The sequence below is a fragment of the Gopherus evgoodei genome, chromosome 1 (assembly GCF_007399415.2).
Source record: "Gopherus evgoodei ecotype Sinaloan lineage chromosome 1, rGopEvg1_v1.p, whole genome shotgun sequence".
In the NCBI taxonomy this organism is placed as follows: Eukaryota; Metazoa; Chordata; order Testudines; family Testudinidae; genus Gopherus; species Gopherus evgoodei.
This window is the reverse complement of record NC_044322.1, coordinates 149,944,359-149,967,328: the sequence shown is the minus strand read 5'-3', so window position 1 is coordinate 149,967,328 and position 22,970 is coordinate 149,944,359. Positions and strand designations below refer to the sequence as shown.

Here is a 22,970-nt window from a genome sequence, read left to right as displayed (position 1 = left end):
GAGAAAATGGCAGCTATGGAAAGCTCGTCTTGGGAGAGGATGATAACTTGGATATGTTGAAAATGCAGATTCAAGATGATGAAACAGGCACATCAAGAATAAAACTGCACAAGACCCAAAACCACCTTGAGTGGGAGTTATCAACAGAATAGTAAAAAGATGTGTCCTCTTTTCATGCCACCACTGGGGTGGGAGGAAATTTGTAATGAAATAAACACAATAGTCTAAATTTTATGCTTGGATGTTTCTAGGCAAATCCCACATGGAAAACACACATTCTGGTCAGAATTTAGCCCCTTATTTCTGTGTTCAAAATTTATGATCACCTTGCTAAAAAATTCACTTGGAAACCAATTGGTAGCCTGTGCAGCATATGAAGTGCAAGTGATTTACTGAATAATTGAAAACAGAGATTTTATGTCAGGTATCCACAAACTCCAATAAAATCAGGCTCTCTATATTTAATTTGATCTTAGTGATATTATACCTATGTAAATAATACTCATCAAAACAAGTGGTATGCTTATTTTCCTTTTTTTACCCCTATAAACACTACTACATGATGATGATGATAATTTAAACCTAGGGAATATGTTTCTAGGTTACTGTTACACTTAAGTGTCTAAATTCACTCAGCCTTTGGATTCATGCTAAAACTAGCAGATATGCAGTAGTTGTCATATTTCTTTGCTTAATTATTCTTGTGTGCCAACAAAAGCTAAGATTCTTAAGGCAATTTCTAAAGTCCAAATTCTACTCTCTGATGTATGTGCAAATTTCCCATGCAAGTTATTTTGTGGCCGAATTTAGTCCTAATATATATTCAACAATTCATATTGCTTGCTATTTGTATTTTACTTGCTCTTCTGGAAAATTTCTCCTATAGAACAGTAACTGGGTAATTCTGAAGTAATTTTTTTAGAGCTGATTAACTAAAATTATTTTAAACATTTTGACAGCTGCACATGACATCTTCTATCTGAATATTAGTAGTATGTTATTAACTAAGCCTATGAAAGGGATGTCTGTAAATCTTCAGATTTATGTGGGAATGTGAGAGTTCTCTTTCTTAGATATACAAGAATCACACACACAAAACTGGAAATAGAAAAATAAATTGCATTTTGTTTATGAAAAACACATTAATTCCTTTTTACAAAAGATAACAATCACATTCAGTATAGTCCAAAAGTAAAGTTTCTAGTTGGTTTTGTATACAGCAGTTTGTCCTAAAGTTGCAAGACAATAATTTCTTCTAACTGAATGAGCCTTAAAAACACTGACTAGAAGTTACAGCTGTATTTTTATTTAATAAATTGAATTACCATGTTATTTCAAGTCCTCCAATATTCTTTCTGCTGTTGAATACTTTTTTGTACTTTGTTACATAATAGCTGTTGATTATGTCTTTACAAATCGGTAGCTTAAAATACTATCTTGCACATGAAAAATTCATACTTTTCTATATGAATTTTTTAAATTTTGTTTCTTTACATCATTTGTGAATATTTACTTTTGTTATTATGTTGTGTATTTGGTGTCATTTTAACTAATATGATTAAGTCTGAGTTTATTGTTCTGTACACAAAACAAGTATGCCAAATATGTCCAAAACAGAACTGATATGGTGACTAGAATTCTCTATATATCTACACCAGAGAAGGAAGAAGCAAGTCAGTCTTCCAGTTTAGAAGTTTGTGTCCCCTAAATCCAGTCTTGATAGTAAATTTTCCGTCATGACTGAGGTCATTTGTGAAAGATTTTTTTTTTTTTAATAATCAGAGGTGACATGCCTAATTTCTATTAGCAAAAGTGAGAGTTTCACAATTCCATCAAGAGGGGAAAGTAATTTATGAATGGGAAAGAAATTATTGGATAATTTTAAATTTGGTATCTACAAGATTTATTCTTCCAGTAATGCACTGAATTTATTAAAAAGTCCCAAAGTATGAACTAAACAACTCTCACAATGATAAGTTTTTTTGGTCAGTGCTATCTTTGCATTACATAAATAAACTTTTCCCCTACCAATATTAAAATTTTAAGACTTGATTAGTCTCTTTTGAAATTATATAGTTAATTACAGGTCTAAAGGTAACTTTGCAATATTTTGTTATTTTGGAATGCTGTATTATACTGAAGAATCTTATATCTTCAATACTGTATGAAATTCTTATTACTGGATTACAGTCCTCATTGTTTTGAGAGAACAAACATGTGCCTTGTATAATGAACATTGAATACAACTGTTTCCAGAAAGAAATGCCTTGATTTGAAATTAGAATACATATAAGAAGGATGAATTCAAACTGGAACACGTTCAGAGATGGGCTACTAGGCTGATCCGAGGAATGGAAAACCTGTCATATGAAAGGAGACTCAAGGAGTTTGGCTTGTTTAGCCTAGCCAAAAGAAGGCTGAGGGGGGATATGCTTGCTCTTTATAAATATATCAGAGGGATTAATATTAGGGAGGGAGAGGAATAATTTAAGCTTAGTACCAACGTAGATACAAGAACAAATGGGTATAAACTGGACACTAGGAAGTTTAGATTTGAAATTAGACGAAGGTTTCTAACCATTAGAGGAGTGAAGTTCTGGAACAGCCTTCCAAAGGGAGTAGTGGGGGCAAAAGACATATCTGGCTTTAAGATTAAGCTTGATAAGTTTATGGAAGGGATGGTATGATGGGATAGCCTAATTTTGGCAATTGATCTTTGATTATCAGCAGATAAGTATGCCCAGTGGTCGGTGATGGGATGTTGGATGGGATGGGATCTGAGTTACTGCAGAGAATTCTTTTCTGAGTGCTGGTTGGTGAGTCTTGCCCACATGCTCAGGGTTTAGCTGATCGCCATATTTGGGGTCGGGAAGGAATTTTCCTCCAGGGCAGATTGGCAGAGGCCCTGGAGGTTTTTCGCCTTCCTCTGCAGCGTGGGGCATGGGTCACTTGCTGGTGGATTCTCTGCAGCTTGAGGTTTTCAAACCACAATTTGAAGACTTCAATAACTCAGACATAGTTTAGGGGTTTGTTATAGAAGTGGATGGGTAGGGTTCTGTGGCCTGCTTTGTGCAGAGGGTCAGACTAGATCACATTGGTCCCTTCTGACCCTAGAATCTATGAGTCTATCTATAATAGATTCTCCTGAGCTTAAACCCTTAAATGTACAAACTTACATGTTTTGGAAATTGCATAACATTCTGTTTTGGGGATGGGGTTGCTTTGTTTTGTTCATAGTGAGGAGAAAATAATCTGTGTGTTTGCACTTGAAGTGATGGGTATGTGTTCAGTCAAAAATTGGGGGTGAGGAAGTGGAGAATGAACTGATTTTCCATCTCTTGAAAGATGATGCATACCATCATTAGAGTTATGTGCTTTATTGTATTTCACTCACTTAGTTTCAGGGTATTATATATATCAATAGTCAGCAGAAGTCAGATAGATACTGTCAAATAGTTAAGGCTGTTAATATGTATTACCTTAACTTTTATAGAATAAGAAATAGAAATAGTCTATTATTGCAGGTTAGTTTGTGCACTCACTTCCTAGTCAGGTCTGTTCCCTACTACGCAATATTCAATTTTGTTTTATGTTATATATGGAGGGGGACATTCTATTGTCACCAATAAAAACAAAAATAACCAAGTTACTTTTGTGGGGCACAAGCAGTATTTGAGGTACCCTTCAGCTTCTTGACCATCTAACAGCTCTCAGAACTGTGCATATGAATGACTGACATTCTCTATAATGTTGTTACACAAACAAGAAAATAAGGAAAGTTAAATCATAGCAGTTTCATTAGTAATATAAGCTGAGATCCTGGCCCTGTTGAAGTCACATAGAAGTTTTACCATTGACTTCAAAGAGATCACGATTTCACCTATATCGGAGAAAAATCAATTTCCGTCAAATGATAAAAGACCAAATTACAAGAGCCAGACTTTTTATTTTCAAACTACTACACTTACATGGTGTAAACAAGGAAGAGTCAGAAAACTAACTTCAAAAACAATATTAGGTTTGTTTAAGGTAAGTGTGCAAAATAAACATTTTGATCTTGCCAAAATCAATTATATGCTGACCATTTATGGGTATTATCTGCAACATTACACTCAATGCCAGCACTCTCAACCTGTCAAGACTGCTTTAGACCAACCTTACTCAGGACTGAGCAACTGAGTGCACCATTTGTTTATGCAGCCCTATGGGTCTGATGCATATTTTACTACCATAGAACTGGGGCCAAGATTTGTCTGAAATCAGTGGAAAAAATATAAATCCATTGGGATAAATGGGTTAATCTTTAATTTTCCAAGTGAGACATGATTTTGCTTTAGGTTCTTTAAAGTACTGTATAAATGCCTAATATTATTCTTTATCCCAAAAGAGAAGAGACTGTTGTGTGATAGAAAGCGTGATCAACCTCGCAGTGTAGATTAGGGGAAGGGCTCATATTAGATTATCAAGATCACACGCAAAATTTTGCTAAAAGGCATAAATATAGTTTGTAAAAGAATGTTCTGAAATTCTGTTAACTTTTTCAGAGGTAGGTCTCTTGGCTTTATTCCATAAAATCTAAGACTCACTGAATGTTTAGCACGTTTGCTATTGATCTGGTACAGACACATGGATGGATTTTAAGTGGCAGGCTGCAACTTTTATAACATGTAAACACATGGGAGGGGCACTATCTGCCCATCACTCCTACTCTCTTATAGAAAGCGTTTAAAAGGTCACTGTGCGGGGGTTACAGGGCTCCTACCATAAAACCTGTAAATTGGGGTAGGTTCCTCTCAGCCTTTATTCAGAACTCAGCTTCCTGTGAGTCCTAGCACCCTTCCTTCACACAGGGGTGACGGAAGGTGCAGCAGGTTGAGGATTTGAGCCCGTAAGGGCCATGAGGGCTGACCTTAGCCATTGAAGGCCACAAGGTCTCACCCTATGCCATAAGCCCAAGGCCCATCACTAAACTCCCAGGTCTCTTATCTCTGTGAAATGCTCATTTTATTCTTTTAACTGCACTGGAAACTGGCTGCAGGTTGTGATGAATTAGCAACTCAACCAGGTTCCTCAGTTAGATACTAAGTAAATTCCTAGTTGGCCCACCGTGGTTCAAAGATGCTGCAAAGAAGGTGAAAAAACTGATTTGCCAATTGGCCCTGTGGGAGAAAACATTCCTTCCTGACCCTCACATCAGTGACCAGCTGGACCCATAGCATCTGCCTGCCAGATCCCATTTTCTAGTTCAGGGTGGGTAGCATCATATTCATTTAGAGTTAATAAAAAGTTAAAGTTAATAACACAACTTAGAGTATGTCTACTCTGCAATTAAACAGCCTTGACTGGCCTGTGTCACTTAGGCTAAGGAACTGTTTAATTGCAGTGTAGACTTTCAGGCTTGAGCTCTAGTCCTTTAGTCCAAGCCCATAAACTGAAGTCAGACAGCCATAGGTTTTTAATTGCAATGTAGACATATCTTTAGTTACTGTTTCACATTAAATGGTGTTCTACATGATTTGAGGTTTGGTATAAAAGACAAAACAAGAGGAACACACAAAGAAGGGGAGAGAAAAGAATAGCAAAGATAGAAAATGCAGCTTCTGTCTTTGGGGGTTGATGTTTACTTGCAACCTTACTACTGTAAAAACAGGCCCAGCACATGTCATGGTAGCTACTCTGAGGCTTGGCAAACTCATACCAGCATTGGGCTGGTTTTTAAGGCATTGTTTTTAGTTGCCTCTCTGTTCACAGGCTTACAGCAGTGTTGGAATATCTGCAGTTTTGGTCAGCTAAGCCAGCCTCTTGCTAGACAGAAGGAAAAATTCCGCATAATTCCAACAACGAATGAGAGATTGATGGAAGCCAAACCCTGACATTGTTCTGTATGATGGACTCGGTGTAAATCCAGCACAGCAATGAATGAAAGGATTACTTGAAGGTGTAACAATGGGAAGGAAGGGCACAAAAATAAAAAGGAATTTGGTAACATTTTAAAAAATTGCTAGACTGAGGTAGTGCTTCTTTAAGAGCAAGACACTGCACATTAAACAGTGTAGTCAAATTGAGGTGGCTTTATGTACCCCTGTTTTCACTATACTGAGCTAGATGAAGTTAGTATATTTGCATTATTTTTTTGGAAACTGCACATATTTTGAATATGATGAACTTCATCATTAATGCACTTAATGCATAATTAGACGTTGATCTGGTGCAGTGTAATGTAACATTAATGTTGGAGGCTAGCTCTTTCAGTAGATAAGTGCATTTTCTTTTTACTTCTGAAAACTTGGTTTATGTCAAAGGCAATAATAAATTTGATAGTCTCATTTATGTACCTTCCAAGCCTAACACACAATTGGGCATGATTGGCTGTCCAGATATAAGTGGAATAGCAGGAAGGTTGAATGTCAGGATTAAGATTCAGCATCTTTTTGCCCTATTTCTGACTCTAGCTAGTTTTGTTTGACTGTTACCTGTATGGATACTGGATTAATCTTTTCCTTAGAGAAAAAAATAAACTATATTTATCCTTAGTAACTGTGAAACCCACAGCATATAATAACTCATCATTCGGTTCAATGTTGAAAATGAATCATCATAACTTTTGTCTGCCTCCTTCTCTTCTGGACAATGATGAAGAAAAAATTGATGCAATTACAGGGAAGAAAAATATGATTTGATTTTTTGAGTGGAATAAATGTGTTCATCCAAAAGCAGCCGACAAGTACCTTTCAAATCCACGCAGAGAGCTAATAGAATATGGCATGACTATCAGAGTCTGTTAGTAGGTGGCACGGAACTTGAACCTGAATGGATATGGCATAGACCCACACCTGTGGAGAGAAGCTTTGCATTTCAGTCAGGTTGTGAAGGTCACGGGCAAGTCACCAGGAGGAAGCTCACACCCTTCCATACCTGCTAGTACATGGCTTGGGTGGTGGCTGTTGAACAGTTAATAAATCAAATTCTGCATTTTTTATAATTATTTTACTGTTAATAATACCCCCAAATATTTCTTTAAAAGGATAAAAATTTTAAAGTATAGTTTTACTGTGACTAGCATAATTCATCTCATGTATACAGAAAATCATAATGAAAACCATCACTGAGCTTATAGCATCAGATAAAAAAATAGGTTTAATTAAGAAATAAAAGTAATATCAGTGCTTATTGATAGGACATTTCTTTTCTTGAGGTGAAATTCATTCCCAGTTTTCAGGGCTGGAGTAGGTTTTAAGTGGTGCATTGACATTAAGTTGCCTCTCTGTACATGGGGTGAATTTCATCCTAAGTGGTTATATAATCAAAAGAACTAGATCCAACTTTGTAAAAGCCTCACTCCTTACATAAAATATTGGTGTAATTTGTATAAAGTACACATCTTTCTTTCAGGGTTGTGTGCATATGCTATTTTGATGTGATAGAGTTCTTCACAAGTGCCATAGCTGTGCATAAGGAAGAGAGTCAGATTAATGAATGAAAATAAAACAGCTACACTACAATTTAAAGATGTTAATTACATTGTATTTATTGTGTAAGCTTAGAGTGGTATTTTAATGCTATCTAAGAGCAACAACACATCTTAAAGAAGGCCCTGATTCCTTTGTAGTGGTAATATATCAGTGTAGCTATTTCACTGGAGTTATTCCAGATTTGCACTAGTTTAAGTGCAATGAGATTCAAGTGCTAAAATCTTAATACAAAGTGGATTTAGAAACAATGTTAAAGATTAAAGACATTTTCTAAATTTCTAATCCTGTAGTGTGGGGATTTAAAATATATCTACAGTTGAAAGAAGTGCCTTTTTATGCACTAATAGCCTACTCGTGATTGACCGAGGTCATCCAACCTCATGGTGACAAATTCCATATCCTCAGTATCATTTAGATGATTCTTTTGTAAATATTTACATGAAATATATATACATTTACAGGGAATACATAATGACCATACTGAAGATGTGGAAATTGTCTGCCTGAAGGCGCGCTGACCTCATCGCTCATAGCTGGCACAGCAAGCAGTTAAGAGAACCTCTGTTGAGTGTAAACAAATTCTGTACATCCTTTAGGTCTAGATGTCAATGGCAATAATGCGTTATCTTTACCTTTTTTTTTTTTTTGGTCTCATAGTATTTTGTTGTTATTCACTGGTTAGTGAATCTCACATTGTTCAGAGGTTTGTTTCAGATGAGCATCCAAATGTTCAAACACTTATTTATCTAACCTTATCTGAAGCTCAGGAGGTTGCCTGGCTCTCTTTATTGACCACCAGCATGAACCCAAACTATCCATGTGAAATTACCTCTTCCTCCACCCACCCATCTCTATGTTCAGCTGCAATTAAAGGGTTTGTCCATCCATCAGATCATTTTCTGGCAGAAGTTAGCACTCTCCTCCCAACTCTTTTCCCCTCTACTCATTGGAATGGTACCATGAGCTGTTTCGTGACCCCAGTAGCTTCTCTGCTTTGTGTTCTGGTGCTACAGTCCCCACATTGCATTGTGTTTTCCAGGAATATTAATTTAAAAAAATGTCAGAGCACAGCAGTGAGGATTCTGCTAGTGCTAGGCCCTTCACTGTGGCTCAACCAAAAGTAAGAAGTGTGTTGTGGTTTGACAAGAGAGTGGACTCTGGTGGGAAGTGAATGACTGCAATAGCAATGATTTTGAGTCTCTTCCTGCCATTTCAGGAACAGGGAAGAAGACTGGTGGAGTGAGGTGGATGGAATATCATCTTAGGCTGACTTTTTTAGTTCCAAAGAATTTTATGTTCCAAAGAATTAGTAAAGCTTTTTAAACAATCAGCTCATCTACCAGTCAGATTTATTCCTTCCGCTTTTTGTGGCTTCAGTGTGCTGACACAATATAGGGCAATTTACAGTGATCTCCATTTAGAGATCAACATGAACAAATAGTGGTATCTGAAATGTTACCCCCTATTCTAAATAAATAGGAAATAATAACTTCAGATATTACCATGTGCTATTAGAAAATTTTGACTTTTAAAGGCAAAAACAGTATTCCAGATTTTATTTTTTATTGTATTTATGTATTTATTTATGGCTGCTGTGCTTTCTAAGGGGTATTTCCATGGATGTTTTCCATCCCTTTGTATTGAAGGAGGAAGGAATCAACTATCAGTACACAAGACATAGTATTCATTAGGTATATCCAGAAAACATGCCTATGGAAAGATATCTTTACTTCATTTAGGGAAAATCAGTATAACTGGTGCAATGGTAATATAAGGTGAGAAGGAATGAGTGCAATGTTAATCATTAACCAAAGCAAGTTGATTATCAAAAGATTAGAAAGGATTTATACATATCAACATAAAGAGGGATGTAATAATTGAAGCCAGAGTAAATTAAATACACAGGAAAAGATTTTTAAATTTCAATATGAATGCATGTGTTTTGCATAAAGAAGGGAAAATGAAGCATCTGTGCTACCAGTTTCCCAGCATATTTTATAAATAGTTGAATAGCTTTTGAAAGTTTGGTCTTGAGTGTTTTAAATTAACTGTTTACTATATTTTCCCAGCTAGTCTGGTTGCAAAGGATATTTATTCAGAAACTTCCCTATGAGTTTAGCGAAGCTTTTATCTTCAGTTTCTTGTAAATTTTTGTATCCTTATTGATTTTCTTGTTGCTAATGAAATGCATTAATCAATTGCATATACATTATTGCTGCCTTTAGTCTTCTTTCAAATGGATGTGTAGTTTTGATACCTAGTTGTTACTAATCTGCTGGTCAGCTTCTCTCTCAGCCATTCAAACCACTGAGGCTGCTGTATTAATCTTTCAATTGCTTCTTCTTGAGTCTTTCCCTCCTAATTTATGTGATCTAGCTGTGTAACTGACCAGAAAAATGTGACTGTACATACAGCACTCTCCCCAGTATAGCTACCCCAACATGCAAAAGGGAATGGAGTGTCTACACCACCATTTCCTGGTTTAAAATGCCTCTTGACCATTCCTTCCCCACACAGCCCATAGCTAGCAGCCAAATTCTACCTGGATCTGCATTATAGGGCTGAAGATAAAAAAGACTCCCTGTGGCTTCTATCACCTCTGACAAATTCACAAATTGGGAAGCGAAATTCAACTCAGAATCTCTTCAATGTTTTATCCAAAGATAATAGATTTTCCCATCCTTTTTCTTTAAAAGGTTTACAAAGGCAAATGAAAGAAGGTAGTTACACTTATTTAAAACAATATTTAAAGAAATTTAGCCAAAGTTGAGGGCAGAGATTTAACAGACCTCTGCTGGAAGATTTTATTATTTATCCCTGCTCAGACAGAACAGTGATATTAACACAGCCACAAGTTCCTTGTTTACAGTAGAGCTCCCATGATTGCTACTGCCTGTGAAGCTGCACCGTGGTTATCCAGCAATGAGAAACTTTAAGCTCAGTGTACACAAGATCCTGAATGAGCGGGTGCATAATTTTCACTAACATTGATAATGCTATATGTTATATGCACTTTGAGACAAGAATAAACTACATAGGCCATTCAATGATTTAGGATAGTTGTTGAGACCTGTTTCCGCTGAGATCAGCAGAAGTTTTCTCACTGACTTCAGATATTGCTTAATTTCACCTGGGCACAGTCTGACTGAATAGGCTTTCCTGTTTATAGCAGTAGTGTTTTGAGTTTGTTGGTTTTAAACATTTTAGCTAGTTCTGTAAATACAAGGTATCTAGGGTGACCAGATGTCCTGATTTTATAGGGACAGTCCCAACTTTGGGTCTTTTTCTCACATAGGCACCTATTACCCCCACCTCCTGTCCCGATTTTTGACACTTGCTATCTGGTCAGCCTAAAGGTATCTGTGAGATGACCATGCATCAGAATTCAGCATAATTTATTATTTCAGGAGTTCAGGAGAACTGAGGGATTGTTTTTATATCTACTCACAATATGTGGTTACTGGGCACTCTTGAGTGGCAAAACCACAAGGGGTTCTGCAGATTATCACAAAGAAGTGCCAACCAAACCTTTATGCTATGCCATACCACTATATAGTCTATCTAGTCTCTTTCTATTCTACCTATCTCCTTAGGTTTTGTACTGCCGTATTATACCAAAGTTTTTGAGCCCCTGTAATGCTGCATAATCTGATTGTTTAAAATAAAATTGGCAATATTTTTTGTATTGCTGAGCCTATAAAGCCACGCATCCTTAGAGCCCAATCTTATATTATACTAAGCAATTCATTATGTGTTGAGAGTCCTGGACATGTTGTAAGATCAGACTCTTAATAACCAGGAGTACACATGTACTATCTTGTGAGTCAAAGGAGAAAAATATAACTATTGCATTTAAAATATCTCAAAAGTTAAACTAAAATAATAGTATTTGTTTTACTCTAGTGTAGTTATGGTCAGGAGCCAATTGTGTGAAGTGCTGTACAATCACAGACCAAAAAGGAAGTTTTGCTATACATGAAAATGTTACTATCTTAATGTCTCGGGACCGTAAAGGACTGGAAGCAAGCACTCTCTCGCAATAGCATCTGGAAACTCATTTCTAGTTCTTCATTAAAAATGTCCCATTTCTAGCTCTGCAGGGTTATCTGTCACTGCTACAGGCCATAACAGTCTTTTATACACCTCAGCACAATTTCAATTTTTGGGGGGGTGGGGGGCAGAGGGTTATGGGGGAATTCAACAGTTAGGAGGAAAGAAGGAAACACTTTTGTGGAAATTTGATTTAAATTACTGACAATATTAATGTTTGAAGCTACACAGTGATTTCAAATGTTAGAACAGGGATTGGCAACCTTTGGCACATGGCCACCAGGGTAAGCCCACTGGTGAACTAGGCCGGTTTGTTTACCTGCCGCATCTGCAGGTTTGGCCAATTGCGGCTCCCACTGGCCACGGTTCATCGTCCCAGGCCAATGGGGGTGACAGGAAGCGGCGCAGGCTGAGGGATGTTCTGGCTGCTGCTTCCTGCCTCCCCCATTGGCGTGGAGTGATGAACTGTGGCCAGTGGGAGCCGCAATTGGCTGAACCTGCAGATGCAGCAGGTAAACAAACTGGCCTAGTCTACCAGTGGGCTTACTTTGGCATGCCACATGCCAAAGATTGCCTATTCCTGTGTTAGAGTAAGTCCTGAGAAGCTGGGTTAGTGAGCAGAGTGCAGGTGAACCTGTCAAATGTGCACAATCAATTCAATTTATCACATTACTTCACTAATTATCTCATGGATATTATTTCCATGTATATGGAGTGTGTGTATGTTTGTATCTGTGTATGTCTGCATGCATGTGTGCACATACATTTCAAGGCCATTTAAGAGGATACTTGTGGGACTGGATAACTTAGGGTATTGGTCCAGAAGTATGGGACTTTCATCACCAGTTCAAGCAATGACAGAAGGCAGTTACCCTTTAATATGTGATATGATTTTGTGATCTCACTCCAATTTCATAATGCACAGCTGTGGGCATCCCAAAAACCCACTACTACAGCTGCCATTCTGGTATGTATGCTTAGTGGAGTTATGTAGACTCATACCTTTCTCATACCTATACATGGTCTTCACAATTAAGGAATGAAACACCTTGGCAAGGCTTGTACTTACATTTGCCATCCTGTAGTTAAACAAACATTTTAGTCTCTCCAAGACTGTTAAACCAGTGCTTTCCGTAAATACTGAGCACCTGATCCAAAACTGACTTAAATCAATGGAAAGACCAGGACATTTCAACAACTTGGTTTTGATGTAACAGTCTCGAACAGCTATTTGGAAAAAAAAACTCTTTGGAAAGACTGTAACAAGTGTCTGATGTTGCTGCATTTCTCTTCAGAACTCAGATGAATTTCTGTAGGATTTATATTTTGAGAAGAAATTCTGACACCTATGACTATCAAGTCACAAAAATCATGAGTGCCTTTTATCTTGAAACTTTCCAGGAAGGTGACCAATGAAATCAGAATTAATAAATAAATAAGCCTTGGTAGGCACATTCCCCTCTGCCTTAAACCCTCAGCCCCTCTCACCTCACTTCTCTTCTGATTTCATGTTCACTGCAAACATCTGATTACTTTAGTTAGGATGTTCTAAAGAATCTAAATCTGTCATCATTCGAACCCATCACTGGCTGTCAGTTTGGCTCTGCATTGTATAAACCAACATTTGTTCTCCCTAACAGTAAAACACTTGTCCCCTCACCCCTTCGTTACAGTTGGAATGCGCATGTATTGCACAGGCAGGTTTTTAGATAATATCCATTCAGATGAGAAGAACACCTGTGTATCCTTAAGAAGAGTGTTGCTGGGATTTCTTTAGGCATGTGAAAGGGTTAATGGAAGTTTGATCAAGACATTTCAAGTAAGAGAATTCTTTCCTGACTGCTGGCTGGTGAGTCTTGCCCACATACTCAAGGTTTAGCTGATCGCCATATATGGGGTCTGGAAGGAATTTTCCTCTGGGGCAGATTGGCAGAGGCCCTGGAGGTTTTTCGCCTTCCTCGGCAGCATGGGGCACGGGTCACTTGCTGGTGCATTCTCTGCAGCTTGAGGTCTTCAAACCACAATTTGAAGACTTCAATAACTCAGACATAGGTTAGGGGTTTGTTATAGAAGTGGAGGGTAGGGTTCTGTGGCCTGCTTTATGCAGGAGGTTAGACTAGATGATCACATTGGTCCCTTCTGACCTGAAAGTCTATGAGTCTATGAGTAAGTATCTAGTGGTTTCTAGTTTTAAAGAGAGAGATTTTTATTATAGTATTTTATGAACAGAGCTGAACTAGTTTTGTATCTACACATTGTCAGGAAATGGGCCTTTTTTTCTTTCATATGTAAAATGTGTATAATGTTACACACTGAGTTTAATAGAAAGCTTGAAGTGATTTAGTTTTTGTCTATGCATGCTCATAACGGGTATATGAAAGACATACATTAGTAGTCCAGATAAATGAAAATGCAAACTGTAGTACTAAAATCAGATTAGTATTAGAATCATTGTATAGCGTTTAGTTACAGGTCCACATTTACTAGATGGAGAGGAGAGGAAAGCTCTTCAAGAAACCATGGGCAAACTTTAGAAATTGCTGATTCAAACAGACGAGTTAGGAGGCATTGTGCATAATCTCATACTTTTATTTTTTATCCTGCTGATTGGACAGCGCACACTTTATAGAATGATGCTATTTTAATAACACTAATATGTTTCAAATCTCTTTCTGTTTAATCCTGTCTCCTTTAGATTTTGTACAGGTGGGATTTATTTTTAATTGCCTCTGGGTTGTGAACTGGAAATTGCATTAAATTATAAGTTTGTTTAAATTTTAAGAAACTAAAGGAAGCATTCTGTTGTATATCTGTACCAGCAAACAGTTTATGAAGAGACAACAGATGTGGTGACTGAAGGTATGACTGTGGAAACCACTTATGTGCCTTCTGCATACCTGGCAGAGATCCTTCAAGTCCTGCAAGCCTTGTCTGAAGTGGAAGACCTCCTTAACTCTCCTGATCTGCAGGTTAGGGACTGTGAGGATCTCTTCAAACAAGAAGAGTGTCTCAAGGTAAGATGCTAGTCTTCTAATAGGAATATACACGTCTTAATTTACAAAATATGGGGACACCGCAAAGTCACTTGTTTTATCTGGTCTTTGAAGAGAGAAATAGGGGGATTGAGATATAGGAGACTTCTGTGTGTGTGTGTGTGTGTGTGTGTGTGTGTGTGTGTGTGTGTGTGTGTGTGTGTGTGTGTGTGTGTGTGTGTGTGTGTGTGTGAGAGAGAGAGAGAGAGAGAGATAGAAAGAGATTATATACACACATGAAACAACTAAAACTAAAAACCAAGTAGAATGTGGGTGGGTTTTTTACATTATATTTCATGGCAGATCTCAGAGGCTTATTACAGTAGAGGGCTAGATGCTATGTTAGTTGTGTAATTAGATTCATTGGGTAGAAAATATTGTCAATCAAATACTAAATTCTAGGCAAGGAAAAAAAAGACTTTGTAGGAGAAATTATAAAACCTGGAAAGTCACTGGGCCTGATTTTCCATCACTTACTCTAATGTAAACCATGTGTAGTTCCCTTGAATTTGGTGGAGTTACTCCAAGGTAATTGGTGTAAGAAGAGAATCAGATCAGTATCATAAACTGAACAAAATGAATGGTTCATCAGTTTTTATGTAATAATGTTTGTGTCAGGAGGAGCCTTTTTATCACTGTAAAAATAAGTGCTATATATGATGGTAGCACTTTCAAGTTGTAGAAGAGAATGAACAAAAGACCATGCTTTGATCTTTGTTTTTAGCATTTTCTGCATAATTCCTTTAGCCCATAAATGATTAGTTACATGCTCCTTCCACAGGCAGATAAATAGAAAATTTATGAATTTATTAGCCCTAGGAAATTAGGATGTTGTCTGTCTATTATACTCATAGAATGACACATCAATAAAGTAGTGGAGAAAGAGAGATACATGATTATTTCTTGTTCAGTAATCTATATTTCAATAGTCTTGAAACAGCAGTAGGCTATTTCTTAACCCACCTGTAGTTCAGTTTCATTAGATTCAAGTGCTTCTAGGTACTGTATATTGACCTTCCCTAATCAATTTCTGAAGCAGACAACATGCCAAAGTTATTGTCATTCTTATTTTAAGTAATTGCCCTTGTTAGAATGGTTTGTATATATGCAAAAATGTTATAAAACATGTAAATCACTGCTAATAAGCCACCACTTGGTCCTTGTTTATATGGTTTCTGTGTTAATGACTAGCTTGGTTGAAGGAGCAGTGACCCAGCAAGAAGCTTACTGGCAGTTGAGTGGCTCCCTATTAGTGCTCCTTAATGCCTTATACTTGTGCTGCCTTGGTCTGATTTACATTCATCACTAATCACTTGTTCATCCACACACATTTGATATTATTATAGCTGACACCAACTTTAATGATATCGATTGCTGTGGTTACAAGTAAGTATTGCCATAGGTTTAATTTAACTGAGCTATTAAATTGTCATGAAATGTGGTTGTGGGCACAGTTCCATCTTTCTCACAAATATATCTCTTGCAACAGTCAAATGGATCTTGCACATTCATGGGCTTTTGGAAAGGGGTATGGTTTTTTTTTTCCTGAGCCTCTTTAATGAATATTTATTTTCTAGTAAAAGCATTCATCATTGTCATTACCCCCAGTAAAAATAGAAAAGTAGTCTATAAATTGTACAGCTGCTGGTTGGGGAAGGCTTGAAATTAAATTGTGGTTGATTTTTATCCCTGACAGATTTGCATGAATCAGATTCCAGGATTGTAGTGAAAATCTCTGTGTTTTTTAAACTAATTTTGTGATTTTTTTATGTCAAATAATTATTTGTTATTCTAATTAATTCTTTAAAAGAAAAACAAACTTGCGTACATGAACCTTGCAATGATAACTGCTTTGAATAATTTTCACAAGAATAATGTGGGATTTCTTTAGCTGTTATGGTCAATCAAAACTACTAATACATTGGAAACATCAAGAACAATGGCAAAAAAAGTTGTTTTGATCATTGATTTGGCTGATAATTCTCACATTGGCTATTTATAACAGAGAGTGAATGGAAAATGGCAAAATGTGAAAATGTTTCTGTAATTGTAATACAAGTATTGTGCTAATGTCTAACCTCTCTTAAATTATAAAAATTATATGCATTTATTTGGTAGTTTTTCAAATGCTGACTTGCAGGAATGTTTTCTTCATTCTCAGGTTTACTAAATTGAAGGATCTGATGGGCAGGACACTTAAATTAAATCTCATGAAGGCAATAGTCACAAAATTGCATGACGTCAAGTGGGTTACTCACACTTTCAAGCACGTGAACCTATGTCTTCTGTGTTTTGTACTCCATCAAACCCACTGTCATTGTTTTAACAAAAAATTAAAATGTGACAGTTCTTTGAAAAGAACTCCTATTGAATAGAATGGGAATTACATTTCATACATGGAGTAGTGGAGGATTAGGCTACTGAGAGACTTTCAAATAAGAGAACTACAAATAATTTTAGTTTCTCTTGCTGCTACTTCTAATGAATGGACATAGTTATATCTGGATACAGGCTTTCTCCCTCAGAAGACCACTTCTTGCAGTTTAATTCTAATTCCGTGTTTATGATCTCTTTTCTTCCCATATGGAACCAATTGTGCTTCCATAAATTCACCATTATAATTTCACTGCAGGATCAGGTATAGAGAGAAAATGGGCTGTGTGAGGGAGAAAGCACAAAAACAATCTTAACTAATTACTAACCATGGCAATGGAAACCCTAAACACTATCTGAAAGTTAAATGCACTTATGATTTTATATACTATACTAACACTTTCATCAGTATGGAAGTCTGCTAGAATTGTAAAAAAAAAAGGGGGATTAAAAAAATCTGTTGTATAAAGGACTAAATGAAGACCTCGCTTACATCTCATGCAAGTGCATTCATTGTGATTAGGGCGCCTGGGATATAATAGGAGACTATGGCCTAAGATGGGAATGGATTTGTTTCATTTAGAACATTGGTTTTCAAACTGTGGGAGATGTCCACTTAAGGGCATGGGATGAGGCTATTGGAGGAGTGTGGTAGGGTATGGGGCTGCAGCCAGCTGGATGTTTGAAGAATGAGGAGAAGGCTGCAGGGGAGTCCCCAGTGGTTGTGGTTTGGGGGATGGGAGTGCAATCCCTCCTGCCCTGCCCCAGAAGTCTCTTCTTTCCTCCCTGACCACTGAGAGCTCCCTGAACCCTCTCCCCACTGCTGCCCTGCACGAGCACCCAATGGTGAGCAACCCTGCATATTTTAAATCCTCCACAAACAGGGAGACCAAGAGACTCTGGGTTGGGGGGAAGTAGGAAGAGGAACCCTGATTGCTCTGATCTGCACTGTAATGCTATGGGCTCCTCTGGGGATGGAGCTACCTCGGTCCTGCCAACGCCCCAGGTGTGAATCGTCCACTCCCTTTGGTGAATGACTTTGTGTATGGATTTCCAGGAGGTTTTTTTGGAGGGAGAGTGGCAGGGGGAGAGGATGACTGTTATGTGACTCCCATGAAGAAGAGTTGTGGGGCAAAAAAAAAAACAGTTGGGGAACCTCTGATTTAGAACTACATATATATTGGTTAATGGAAATGGCATTTTTTTAATAAAAAAAATACTTGATAGCATTGTGAATGAAAACTAATCCTTAGCAAATGTGAAGTAACATTTTCCCAGTAACAAAAATGAATGATCCCTTTTTGTAATGAACAACATATTTATGTCTACTCTGAGTTTTGTATCCATGTCTATAAAAGTGTATCATTCAAGCTGAATTTCTTTCATAGTATGCCACTTCAGTACTCAATCATATTTCAACTTTGAAATCAAAATGTTCATATTTTAAGGCTACTCAGCATGTACAGTTAAATAGTATACACTTTCTTTGTTTCTTTCACTGTCTTGCATTTAGTAGGAACATATTTTATAATAAGACTTGAGTCTGCAAACATTTATGGATAAAGTTTTTCAGTAATTGTTATCATTAAAATCAATATAGGATATCAGGGTTGGAAGAGACCTCAGGAGGTCATCTAGTCCAACCCCCTGCTCAAAGCAGGACCAATCCCTAAATGGCTCCCTCAAGGATTGAACTCACAACCATGGGTTTAGCAGGCTAATGCTCAAACCACTGAGCCATCCATAGCTCAGATGTGTCAGTATTTGGAGAACTGGGTCCATATTATCTTAAAATATTCTTACCTAATATAATATTTCCAGTCATCCTCCTTGCAAATTTATTTCATCTTTTTTTTTAAAAAATCCAGGAATCTTCTCTGCTCTATTTTACGTATAATCTCCCTTCTCTTCTCCATTTTATGCATGATAATTCTTGTCCCTTCATATATCCCCTTTTTATACATACATCCAGCAGCTTTCTTTGTCATCCTTCTACTGTGTCATTTCAGTCTACACCAATGCACTATAATTACTCTGTATCTACCATTCTCACAGCCAGACAGCTTTCATAATCCTCTCTAAATCTGCTGTATTAAAAAATCATTCATATCAAATATTATATTTCTGTTCTAGTACAAATTTTAAAACTGTAATTAAGTTGCAGATTTTTTCCCTGCCATTCATGAGTGCTTCAACCTGTGCTGTTGCCAATTTTGATGTCAGTATAAAAAATGTGAGATATAATTACAGTATTCATGTAAGGACAGTGCATCATCCTACATATGTTTTATTTGCCAAAAAATTATTTGTGTTTTATAAATGAAATTCACATCTGGATCATATCAAGTGATCCCAGGCAACAAATACAGGAATCAGGAAATACAACTTAATGAAGAAACACTAAACATGAAATTTAAAATGGTTTTCTGCTGTAGCTCTGCAAAACCTAATTAACTACAACTTGGAAGTCAGAGTGATTGAATACACTTCCCAACTTGATCTATCAGTAATGTGATGCTTGGTAGACAAATGGCCAAAGAATTGAATTTGTCCAGTATGTTGTCCTCAGCTGTCAGATAAAGACAAATTCAGGATAGTGAAAATGAACTGGAGTTTGAGTCTCTATTGTTCTGATTTCTCTTTTTCAAGGGCAATACGATAGATCCTCTCCCCAAAGGCTGCTGTTACTTCAGCTGCTAATGGGTTTCTCTAATCCTTTATTCTTAGACATGAAAGTTGTGTGCACTTTTGTTAGCCAGGTTACAAAATCTCCTAAAGCCCTCTTGATATCTAAAACAACTTGAAGCCATTTTTTTCATCTTGAAAAATGGAAGGGGGATATGTGTGTTTGTACACTCACTTTCTCTTCTCTGGATCACTGGATGTGATCCAGCTGTGAATTTCATTAACAAAAATGCAAATTTAATGTGCATATATATATTGTTATGGATTGTGTGCACATATATATATATATATATGTGCACACAATCCATAACAATACATCAGATTTTATCTCCTGTTATTTAGAACATGGATGCATATATATATATATATATGTTCTAAATAACAGGAGATAAAATCTGATGTATTGTTATGAATTGTGTACCCCACACTGGTAGAGAAAGAAGCCAGAGAGCAATTAGTGCACCTGGTTGCACCTACAGCATACATACATGTGGGGACACACCCAGCTGCAGTTACATGCAGGCTCTCTGACCAGCCCTTGCATAGGAAGACTACAGCTAAGGCAACTCCCAGCTCCTCAGGTATGCACCCCCTCTGGAATATAAACCCAAAATTATATAGTCTTGCACTGCACAGGGAACTGTACAGCGTAAGCTCATAAAATTTGCCCCCTCCCTCAATGTGGAGAGGAATATGCAACAGCCTTTGCCCCTGAGTTATGATTCTTCTTTGAGTGATTGCTCAAGTCCATTCAACTTAGGTGTGTGTGCTTGCCACGTGCACTGGTGCCAGAAGTTTTTCCCTCAGCAGTGTCTGTTGGAGACCGGCTCTGGCACTCCCTGGAGTAGCGCACGTATGCCACAGCACATAGAGTAACACTGGCCCTCTCCACCCTCAGTTCCTTCTTGCTACCAGTGATGGTGAACGGAACTGGTGCTGCTTCAGTTAGACCCATTCGTTTGAATTCATTTACCTCTTGCAAATATTACTGCATATAGTTTCCCTCTAGTTTAGTTCAACCTATTTGTTAAGTTAGAGGCTTAGTAGGTCTCTAAACGGACTTCGCCTTGGCACAGGGCATGGCCAAGGCTTTAAACCCTGCAATCGGTGTAAAAGGCCCATGCCCATTAGCGATCCACTTAATAGTTGTTTATGGTGCATTGGCGAAGGTCACATTAGTGATAAGTGCAAAATCTGCAAGTCCTTCAAGCCCAGGGTGAGGAATGAGCATGACATTCATTTGATGGCACTCCTGATTGAGTCTGCCCTTACCCCAATGTCAGAGCACCAAGCATTGTGACCTTGGTGCACAGTGCCCCACTGGTACCATCTATGAGCCAGCACTAGTCTCCTTCCATGGCTCCAGCCAAGAAGCCCAGGAAGATGGGGCGAGGAAGGTCTCCAGCTTCCTGCAAGATAAAGGACAAAGCTGGGTGGACCAAGCCCCTGTTTCAGGCACTTCTTCACCCCCTTGGGGATTTCGGGCCCCATCTCAGGTCGAGTGTTGTAGCCCAGCCCGGCTACTCCAGATGCCATCCTCGCCAGGGGCTCTCCAAGTGGCGCAAGACATTGTACCTCCCAATGCCACCCACTCTGACCGGTGCAGGGTTCCGGTCCCAAGGTAAACTCACATTGGGACCACAACAGTCTCCACCTTTCCAGCAGTGCTCCCCGTGACAGGGGCTGTCCCACCAATGGTTGTCCTCTCACAGCCAACATGCTTCTGACTGTGATAGGCAGAAGCTTCTTAGCCCCATCCAGTCTCCCATCTCTGTTAAATATAAGTCATTGTCTTCAGGATCAGAGGAGTCAAATCACCATTCATGGTGGAGGCTTTAAGTAGCCTTCTCCTCACCTTTATTCTCCCAATACAGTCCCTCCCTTTCCCTGACCATAGGCACTACTCCCTGCTGGTTCTCTTGGGGACATAAGCAGCTCCTCTTCCCCCCAAAAAGCAGAGAAGATAGTCATCATTTGGTGCAAAAAAGGGGTAAATCTCCATTATAAAGCACCCTTGTACTCTGGGGAACTCAGGGAGATTCTTCCTCTCTAAGGACCCACCTCTAATACAGTTTGCTACAAGCCATAAACAAGCTTGTATATGTTAGTGTACTAAACAACTGTACTAATGCCATGTAAAAATGGCACTGTCACAGAGTGACTGGCCTTCTGAAGGATAATGGGTCTAGCCTCATTTGTGACTCATTAAGGCCTTCTTCCTAGGTAGGCAAATGTAGTGTAGCCGCATGACAGGTAAGTCGTGTGCTTAAATCAGTCCAGGCCTGGATATAAAAAAGAAGCTTCCAGAGAGGCAAAGCAGGAAACTGAAGGCCTGACTGCTCACCTCTCCAAGTCCAGGGGGGAAAGGGGTAGCTCAAAGAAGCCAAGTGAGGGCTGCATCTTAATTATCAGCACAGATCCTAGAAGGAGGGCTGTGAGATTCCTGAACTAAGAAGGGAAAACCCTCCTGTCTGCATAGGTAGTGTCTATACTGAAGAACTACAGTGGTGCAGCTGCAGCAGGGCCACTGTAGCACTGTACTCTAAATTTCCCTCATGTACACCTGTGCAGCTCCAGTGAAGGCTATGGTATTGCACAGGTGTCACTGAGGGCAGAATTTGCCTTTTGGTTGTGGTGATGTGTGGCAAGTTAAATACCCGTGTTAACTTTCAGTTCCCTAGATAGCTTGCTAGGCTCAGAATTGGGGAAAAAACATTTTTTCTCATTGCAATCGGAGCACATTTGATGTGGAAATTGAGAGCCAAATCTGGAGTCTGCTTTTTAATTATTTAAAAAAAATGCGATGAGATAGTATAAAATTGACTAATAATTCTCTTCTGCTTTATTCCTTTTTCACCTAAAAAGACATTAACTTCATTTTGACTGTTAAATTAGACTTATTGTCTTTCTGAAGTGATTTAGAGAATGAAATGGCTGGGATGCCAAAATTATGATTATTATTATTATTATCATCATAATTCCAGCTATCAGTGGTATCCAATGTTTTACCTGTTTTTAGAAAAGTTGCTGGATGTTATTCCAAAAGTGACACAGAGTATCTTAAATTAGCTGAAAAAATTCATTCAGATAGAATAGTAAAGCTGGCCATGTGTGTTGGAGAGAAAGCAACATGGATTATATAAAGGAAGCCTATTAATGCTCTTTGAAGGAGTCGTATAATAATGAATAAAGAAGAACCAATTAATTTAATGTATTTGTATTTTTAAAGCAGTGTTTATGACAAAAAATAAATCCTCCCAAAATCAAGGTAAAACTGTCATGTATTTAAAACTGAAGGAGAAAATGAGGAGTTACAGGTGAGATTCTGTGCTACATTTCCAAGAAGCACAGCACTCAC

The 22,970-nt window shown here is 38.0% G+C and overlaps 1 protein-coding gene across 10 annotated transcripts in view; it reads left to right on the top strand.

Moving 5' to 3' along the window:
• The window catches only part of DMD (dystrophin), a 1,715,077-nt gene that overhangs the window by 635,120 nt on the left and 1,056,987 nt on the right, over positions 1 to 22,970 (top strand). For all 10 annotated transcript variants that reach the window (XM_030575515.1, XM_030575505.1, XM_030575489.1 and 7 more), the window contains one exon: positions 14,342 to 14,536. In XM_030575515.1, coding sequence (XP_030431375.1) covers positions 14,342 to 14,536 — 195 coding nt within the window. The remainder of the gene's footprint in view (positions 1 to 14,341; positions 14,537 to 22,970) is intronic.